A 9,434-nucleotide genomic window follows, 5' to 3' on the forward strand; every position below is an offset into this window, starting at 1 on the left:
CCCTGCACAATGCTTACACCTCGGATCAAAACGAGACCCCTCTAAGAGGATCAGCAACTGGAATTATCCTTCCACCTGCAAGCACGCTACAACTCCCAGCCAGCGGCGGAAGCGTAATGGCATAGAAGACTGGGCCGCAGTCTCCACACGCGCCAGAATCCAGCGGTGAAATGGAATGGGAGCTGCAAAGGTAGGGGCTTAGTACGCATGCGCAGAGTCCGGGTTGTGTTTCTGTCGCTGCCGCTGCCTGTTTTCTTTTCCGGCCGCCATCTTGGTCTCCTCCGCGTGCGGCTCCCGGGGTCGGCGCTTCCCTCCTGCGGCTTTTCCTGCTCGCCTGTCGGGATCCGGCCGTTTCGTCCCGCAAAGGTACGGCAAGACCCCAGGGGAAAAGCGGGAGGGGGGGGCCAAAAGCCGCCGGTGGCAGTCGAGATCCGTTTCGGGGACACCTTCCCCCCCCCCCGCTTTGGGCCTCTTCAGTCGGGAAGCCGCCTCCGGTCTGAGCGCCGAGTGAATCCCGGTGCAGCCTCCCGGAAGTGGCCGCCTGATTTGCTGCAGTTTCTCGTGGGCCGAGCCGAGCCGAGCCGAGCGGGGCCGGGCTGGTTTGAGCGTCCTCTTTAATCCCGCCAGCACCGAAGCGGTGCGGCTCTCTCTGCCCGTCTAATCCTCCCCTTTGCCTTTTTCCTCCCCTTAGATGAAAGAAACGATCATGAATCAAGAAAAATTAGCTAAACTCCAGGCCCAAGTGCGCATCGGCGGGAAGGTAAGGCAAAGGCGGGCTACTTCTTCCTATTCCTCGCCCCTCTCTTAACCTCGCGTGGAACTGCCGGCCTTGGGTAGCCATGTTGTGGGCTTGCCGTGCCGGCTTGGCCCGTAAAGGCCTCTTCTGGCTTTCATCTTGCTCTCACGATTTAAATCTTTTCCATTAATTGTTCGTATAAGTCAGGGGTCGGCAACCTCGGCTCTTTTATGACTCGTGGACTTCAACTCCCAGAATTCCTGAGCCAGCGTAGCTGGCTCAGGAATTCTGGGAGTTGAAGTCCACGAGTCATAAAAGAGCCGAGGTTGCCGACCCCTGGTATAAGTCATGGCTTTGTAACTGGTCTGGAGGGGTGAGTTGCAAGTTGGAATATTATGTGGGTCAACCTATTTGCAGGAGGTGCTTTAGATAAGCCTGATTTTTATGTGATTAAATTGTTATATAGGTGAACGAATCATGGGAGATGAGAAGGGAGTGTTCAAACTGACAGTGAGACCATACGTGAATTTTAGAAAGCTAAGTGAGATTAAATCTGGTTAATACTTGAGTGTTAAGACTACCAGAAAACAGCAGAGTTGAAGGCTGGGCTATAAAGTTGAAAAAATATGCCAGCCCACCATTTTCACATTGTTGTACTAAAACTCTAATTATAAAGAGTCATATTTGAGTTGAGGAACCACGTTTGAGGGCTGTTCTTTTAACTTGCATAGCCATTAAATTCATTGGATAATAAAAAGGGAAAGGAACTAAGGGCCCTTTCTGTTTTGGAGAAAAGCTATGTACAGTTGGAAACAATGGAATGTGCTTATATCTTCATTGATTTAACAAATAATCAGATTTGCTAATTGTTCTGTTCTAAAAATTGTTACATTCTCCATACTGTATTTAAACTTTGCATGTTTTAAACTATGCATGCGGATAAAAAGGGATGGTTGGCCAGAGAATGCTGCCCTTTTTCTTTCATGTTTGAAAACATAACCACAATAATTAGTATCTGATAAGTATGCTTTTAGGGACGCGGTGGCTCAGTGGGTTAGGACGCTGAGCTTGTCGATCAGAAGGTCAGCAGTTTGGCGGGTCGAATCCCAAGTGCCGCGTAACAGAGTGAGCGCCTGTTATTCATCCCAGCTTCTGCCAACCTAGCAGTTCGAAAGCACGTAAAAATGCAAGTAGAAAAATAGGGACCACTCCGGTGGGAAGGTAACAGCATTCCGTGCGCCTTTGGCGTCTAGTCATGCTGGCCACATGACCACGGAGACGTCCTGGGACAAGCGCTGGCTCTTTGGCTTTGAAACGGGGATGAGCACTGGCCCCTAGAGTCGGAAACGACTAGCACGCGTGTGCGGGGGAACCTTTACCTTTACCTAAGTATGCTTTTATTCTAGCAATTTATGAAAATAACATGATAAAGATAATTTGCTAACAATAAATCATGCTAAACATATATATTGAAAGTTGATAAATTAAGCAGACTTAGACTTAAGCGGAAGTTCCAGTGGAAGTTCCCTGACATACTAGGGCTGTAGGATGAAAAGTATAGAAACATCTTGGAAGAAGGCAGTAATGCACCACATACAATTACCAAGAAAATATTTTGGATATTTTTTGAGGACATCAAGAGTTGGATTTTAGTTAACAGAGGCTTGACCTTTTTATGCTACATGTTCCTAAATTAAAGATTCAACAAATTCATTAGGACTTAACTTTTCCATTAGGCTGATTGCTATAATGGAATGTAGTCCTGTGGCCACTTATTTATAAGAAAGCCTTTAAATTATATAGTACTCTTGCATATGGGATTCTGTCAAAGATTAAACATGGCCTGTTTAATGTATATTTAAGGTATATTGTACCTTTCTGATATGGACAGTATTAGATTCAGTTTGCATAAGAAATGTATCCTTAATTAAGGGTGGAGTCTGGAATTTCAGGTCCCAGCTTGTTTACAGCTGGAACATATAATTTTCATCATATACGCTAAATAGTTATTAAGTAGCATAAAGCAGTATAGGTTTTAGACTGAAAATAATGACTAAGATGTCTTAGCCTGTGAATTTAGTTGATTTAATTAACTTTTTCATACATTTTCAGAATATGATATGGAACTTAAGGTGTTGGGTTCATACTGTTAGCCATGAAAGTTAATTGAGTAGCGTTCCAGTCATTATCTTTCAGTCCAGTTTATCCCTCATGGTCATTACTGTGCATAAAATTAGAGGATAAATTGCTACATTTGTCACTTTATCCTGGTTGATTAATGGGTGCCCCCATTTGTTCAGCACTTCAGAATTGCTTAGCTACAATTATCTTTACTGCATATACAAGCAGTTATGCACAAACAAATATGTGGAAATCCATTTCCATGAAGAAAAACTAGTATGATTCAAAAAGAGGACTGTCTTAAAACATAGAGTCATTATTTTACAGTCATTTAGACCCACTGACTTAAAATACAGTTCTAATAAGTTTTATATTTTTTCTCATTTTTGTTCATTCCTCATTACTTGTGGCTCTTACCATGATTTCTGGAACATCTTGAACTCACCACATTTCGCTCACAATTCTCTCTTCCAAAGAAAGAGAACTGTGCAAATGGGCTTTTTTTTGTTTGCTTTATTGTAATATTAAATAAGTCACACCTGCTAGTAATAAAAGACTGATGGGTGCTTTCATATCTGCTTTCATTTTCTTCACAGATGCTTTGTATGTTTGTCCATGAAAATTGAATTACTTAGATTTAAGAAAACAGGGTATAAAGCCCCAAAAAGTATTGTAACAATGTTTCAAATCTACCAGAAGTTATTGGGCTCTTTAGGTAAATATATATGTGCTGCTAATGTTTGCGTTAATTCTCTGAAAAATATATTTTCAGCATTTGAAATAGCTTATTTGGCTAATATATATGTCTGTTTTAGCTAATTTTTGTTGAACTTGCTTCATTCCTGTTTATCAGTGGAGTTGCTTAGCTTTTGCAGAAAGAAAATTGTGCTTAATGCATCCAGAGAGAGAATTAGGCTGCCTGACCTGCATAAGTGTTTAAAGACAACATTTTGAAGAGATTTTAAAATGTACTCTTTCTCTGTAGGGTACTGCTCGTAGAAAGAAGAAGGTAGTTCACAGAACAGCTACAGCAGATGACAAGAAACTTCAGTTTTCCTTAAAGAAATTGGGTGTAAATAACATATCTGGGATTGAAGAGGTAACATCTTTTTCTTTCAGTGTTTGACAAAATGCTGCTTTTAAGAAAATGGGAGTTAGTAGGAAATGGGTGAAATAGAGCTCACTCATATAAAAAAATTATTAGTATATTTAATAGAATTTTTTCTTGTATTGTAGGTCAACATGTTCACCAACCAAGGCACTGTAATTCACTTCAACAACCCTAAAGTTCAAGCTTCACTAGCTGCTAACACTTTTACAATCACAGGCCATGCTGAGACAAAGCAGCTGACTGAAATGTTGCCTAGTATCCTAAATCAGCTTGGCGCTGATAGTCTGACAAGTTTAAGGAGACTGGCAGAAGCTCTACCAAAACAATGTAAGTAAAAGCCCACTAATATTTAAGAATGAAAATTCTGGGAAGGGTTTTAAAGCGTTTCTATTAAGTATCTAGATAGGCTTGCAGTCTTTCTGAAAAAGCTGCTAAATTTGGGATTCCATTGGAATGCATTCTTAATTAGAACTTAATATATTGTTCATGATTTTCACTTAATGTCCACATAGAACAGGGTGGTGTGATAAATAGAAATTCTTTTTGACAAATGTATAAAAGATCTGTGTTAAAACTATATTCCGGATTATGAGTTGTGGAGAGAAGACTTGAGACCAGTTTTTTTATATAATTATAATAGATCAGGCTGGGGCCACAAAGACGTCACAATAGGTGTAGAGTTAGTGCTGCAGGAATTATGGTAGCATAAGAACTGATAAAAATCAGGTTTTTGTTTGGAGGAATTGGGCTTTTAAAAATAAAAGATGCATCAATTCTAGTAGATAATAGGATTATTATTTTTCTTATTCCACTAAAAGAAAACCTTATTGTGTGATATAAATCAAAGCAAGAGGGTACAAATAAGCTGGAGGTTCATATTCCCCACAAGTGTAAACTGCATCTTCATGCTTGTAATAGGCAAAAATTGTTTTGTGGTGGCTTAGTAATTAGGCCTGGAGGAACGTTGTCCATGGGGTCGCGATGGGTCGGACATGACTTCGCAGCAAACAACAACAACAAAGTAATTAGAAAAATGATTCAGTGTGTCATGCAAAAATATTGCTGGAATTTAGGTAATTCAGATGTTTTTCATGTCCTCTTCCAAAGGGTGGAATCAGGAAGAGGGCTGATAGCTCTGTTCCTCTATTGCAGACATGTCAAAATCTGTGATGTCACGTGACGTCGCACAACATATTGGAGCTTTTTCCCCCATTGCCGGCAGTTTCCTAGTGACACATCTGGCCTGTGGGCCGGCAGTTTGACACCCCTGCTCTATTGATAAGATTTTTTTTTAATGAATTGAGAAAAGTGCAAGTACATTTTTTCTTAGTTCCTGAACAAAAGAGAGGAACCTAACATGTTCCCTTGACTTAATTAGTATGAATAGCCAGATTTTTCGGCATACAAAGAAACTGGTTAAATAAGTATATCTGGTCTACCTTTCCAAGTCTGGAAGAACAAGATAGAAATTGATTGAATAATATTACAAGTTACTCTCTCAAATACAACATTGAATTCAGAAGTGCTTTTGTATTTTACCTTGAGAGCAGTCTGAATATTTTTTTTTCTAGTTTGAAATAAATGTTGGACTGATTCTTATTTTATTACATGCAATTTTGGGCTCATTCTTGCCTAAAAGCAAACTATATACGTGTGAAATCTGACTATTTTGGACAATAGCAGACAATAAAATTCTAGATATACTTTGCGTGGACTATTCCTGTATTAAATATATTACATTCACAAATTCTATGTATCTGGAAGTGCCATTGAGTTCAGTAGGACTTATTCCAAAGTAAGTGAATAAGAGACATTGTGATGGCAGGTTAAAATATTAGACAAGGGATGCTTCATCCATGTCTTAATATGTGATTTCAGCTGTGGATGGAAAAGCACCTCTTGCTACTGGAGAAGATGATGATGATGAAGTTCCAGGTAAGAGTTGTTAGCCTCATTTCTTATTTTTAAGGACAGGATTTGAACAAATTTGAAAATGTTGTGTTCTTGCCGTTTTAGACGGCAGTATTTTTTTTGGCCCATTTTTTATTATGTCCAGAAAAGGGGAATATGGATTAGACCTCTGGTGTATACAGATAACCCTCATCTTACAACAGAAGTTGAGACCACAATTTTCACTGCCAAATGATGCAGTTGCAAAGTGCAAAGTCCCCTGTCTTGTGATTCTTAGGCACAACAGTTCTAGCATTTCTGGTTGCTGCTGTTAAGGGTATCGTCATGGCTTGTCAAGCAAGGACATCACACTTCCTGTCAGCTTTCCCATTGACTTCGCTTGTTGGAAACTGGCAAAGGAAGTCACAGATGGCAACCACATGATCATGGAACTCTGTGACACAATGGTGAACAAGCAGTGAATGCTTGGTTGAAGTTGCATGATTGTGGAGACATTGCAACAGCTGAAACTTAAGGACAGGCCCCTTGTTCAGTGCCGTTAAAACTTTGAACGGTCACCGAATGAATGGACTGAAGGACTGTAATTGGTTAAAAATTGTTGCATTACAATGCATTGCTTTTCTAAGATTGAGTAAATATATGAGGTATAGTTGTATAGTTATGCATGAAGCTTTAATACTTAATGCCCCTTGACAGATATACAATTCTAAAATGTTTTAGATGTTAGCATAAGCATTGAAAATAACACTGGACTTTTTTTCCACTGAAAAAAAAACTTATTCCATTTTTTTTTCTTTGCAGATCTCGTGGAGAACTTTGATGAGGCTTCCAAAAATGAAGCAAATTGAATTGTCATGTTCAGTAAAACTTGAAAATTATATGGAGCTGCTATTTTATACTGTGACTTTTATTTGTAATATTTTGTACTGATCTTAGTCTTAAGATCTGTAATATTTGGAAACTTGGTTCAATGCAGCTCTCTTCAGTTATTGTTAATGCACAGTGCAAATGGGCTGGAAGTACACAAAATGGAAAAGTACTAAGTCCAAAAGCTAATAAAGACTAAACCTTTAGGCAAATACTTTATTGGTATTTTTTGTATATAATTAAGAAGTTACTTGTGATAATGGTGGGAAATGAAGGTTCTTGGCTTTAAATCTTACTTTGATAAGATCTTCCAGAGCTACTTTTTTTTGCATTACCTATTATAATGATTTATGCCAACTAGTACCATTAGAAGCTGTTCTGGTTTCCACTTTGCTTTTACTTTTAAGACAGCAGTTTGTTAACAAAGCACCAAATGAGTATATGTTGTCTTGAATAATTAGATCATTAGCAGCAGAATTGTGTTATTTCCGTCTTGATGCAAAGAATACTGAATTTGAAACAATTATTTAGACATTACTATCTCACTAAAAGTACAGTAGACATAAACACAATGTTCATACGTGAACAGTTCAGGACTGGAAGTTGTCTCTTGGTTGAATGAATCTTGATTTTTAGATAAAATAACAGTTGTAATTCATCAGCTGTACTGGTGCTTGGACAAAAGATTGGTGTAGGAATCTGTATTTCAGTCCTTAGAGCAGAGAAGGGCTTTTGTTATAAGTTACCTATTTAAAAAAGGTAGGCACAGGCAAGATGAATCATTTGACATCTGTGCTATGCTCTAAAATGACATGTAAATAAGCGTTCTTTTTTAGAGATAGTAATTAGTCCATGGCTACGTAGTCCACCTTAGATACTATTTGTATGAAAGATCACCAGGAAAACCCAGAACTTGGAGGCTGCATGGAAAAGTTGAAACAATTTCCTGGAAGGTCATGGCAAAATAGTTTCATATTGCCAGTAATGAAGTAATGGACCAATCCTTCTATTTACCTTAATTATAATGCAAAAAAGCAATTAATGCATGTAGTATAGAGCAGAGGCCCCCAACCTTTGGACACCAGGGACCGGTTCCGTGGAGAGGTTCTTCTGTGGACCAGAAGGGGTTGGTTTCATGTGCATCCTGCAGATGGGGCTTTGCTTGTTTGCACGGACCGGTGCTGGTCCATGAACCAGGGGTTGGGTACCCCTGGAAAAGAGCATCCCCCATTTTTAACAAGAATATGCTTCTTAAAAATTGACTACTGTAGATAAATTCTTAAGATTGCAGTCTAACTGGGAAGTTTTTACAATAGGAAAGCATCCAACAGTGCCATTTACTAATTACTACAAATATGAATAGTGGCAGGAATTGCATCTATTTTACCAAATAGCTGTAACTGTTGGTGCTGTCTAGCTGCTTTCAGTAAAACTCCCAGGGCCAGAACTGCAGTTTTCAACACGCTATTGCAGAAGACAAATTATCAACATGACTCATTTATGTATTTTTATTTACATGGTAATGAATACTGTGTGCAAATGGTTTGCCGACATCTTTAACAATTTCAGTGATCTACAGGAAAAAACTGATAACTTCTATACTATTTAATGGTGAAATTGAAGTATGGAATAACAGCAACATGTAGCTTGCTGCTAGTTATAAATACTGAGGTAAAGCTCTTTCTAAAAATACAATACAAGACAGATTTTAAAAGATCATGATAGACAACAGTTCAAAAACACAATTTGTACTTTATATAAAACAACACTCCCAAAACAGTTTAAAATGTAAATTTCCTTTCAAGTCACAATTCTATAAAATCAAAACAGTATTTTATCTCAAAAGGCTTGAGAATATAATAACACATAGCATATTAAATACACATTGAGAGGTACACACATTTTGAGCTACCTAAAAATAATTAGCAGAATCTAAAGGATTCTCTTTGGCTAGTAAGATTCTCATAGTAGGCGAATCTGTCATATATTAAGTATTGCACAATTTCCCCACAGCAGTTTAGAGGCATATGCCTGTATTTTCAATGGAACATGTTTACCTCATACTTTTTAGAGTTTTTATGTGAGAAGTAACAATTCCATATAATATGAAATTAAAATAATCTGGATAGTATCAATGCATGGATGGCAAATTTGTTATAATCCAGAGTAATTTCATTTAGTGGTCAGTATTTTTATAACATTTCTAAAACAGAAGACTTTGAACAAGCACTACAATAAGATACATTTATTTTAGGTGGCTCTTAATTAAAACACCAATATTTTTAATTGTAATAGTGTGTTAATGTTAACAATTTTTTCAGTCATTCCAGGTTATAGCTTTAGCCAGCTATATTTTTGTTTTTGTGTATATATTATTTCTCTATCCAGTTCAAATACTTAATCCACATTAGAAAATCATGTTAAACCAGTATATTAAAATAGCGGCAATGAAATAAAACAAGCTATTTGCATAAAAAGTCTGTTCTAAGATTTTAGAAGTCAGTTGTAAACATAAAAAACCCCACCTATTTTAAACAGCAAAGAACTGACTGTTGTCTACACATGAAAATAAATAGCTACATGAACTACACATAGTTGGCACCAACTGAATCAAAATATATTGGATTAATACAGTCTGAAAAACTATCTTGCTATCAACTTGAAATGTATAAAATAAATCATACATCA

General features: G+C 37.8%; 1 protein-coding gene across 1 annotated transcript; it reads left to right on the forward strand.

Moving 5' to 3' along the window:
- The first annotated feature begins 225 nt into the window (after nucleotides 1–225).
- Nucleotides 226–6,978, forward strand: BTF3 (basic transcription factor 3). The gene is made up of 6 exons (XM_083352600.1): nucleotides 226–366; nucleotides 692–760; nucleotides 3,843–3,956; nucleotides 4,094–4,295; nucleotides 5,847–5,903; nucleotides 6,681–6,978. The coding sequence occupies exons 2-6, from the start codon at nucleotides 692–694 to the stop codon at nucleotides 6,725–6,727; spliced, it is 489 nt and encodes a 162-aa protein (XP_083208726.1). The 5' UTR covers nucleotides 226–366; the 3' UTR covers nucleotides 6,728–6,978.
- The last annotated feature ends 2,456 nt before the right edge of the window (nucleotides 6,979–9,434 follow it).

This window comes from Vipera ursinii, assembly GCF_947247035.1.
Source record: "Vipera ursinii genome assembly, chromosome: 2".
NCBI lineage: Eukaryota > Metazoa > Chordata > Lepidosauria > Squamata > Viperidae > Vipera > Vipera ursinii.

Coding starts and splice junctions, on each gene's coding strand:
- BTF3 (XM_083352600.1), top strand. CDS start 692: ATGAAAGAAACGATCATGAATCAAGAAAAATTAGCTAAACTCCAGGCC. Junction 3,957..4,093: donor ACATATCTGGGATTGAAGAG/GTAACATCTTTT, acceptor CTTGTATTGTAG/GTCAACATGTTCACCAACCA. Junction 5,904..6,680: donor TGATGATGATGAAGTTCCAG/GTAAGAGTTGTT, acceptor TTTTCTTTGCAG/ATCTCGTGGAGAACTTTGAT.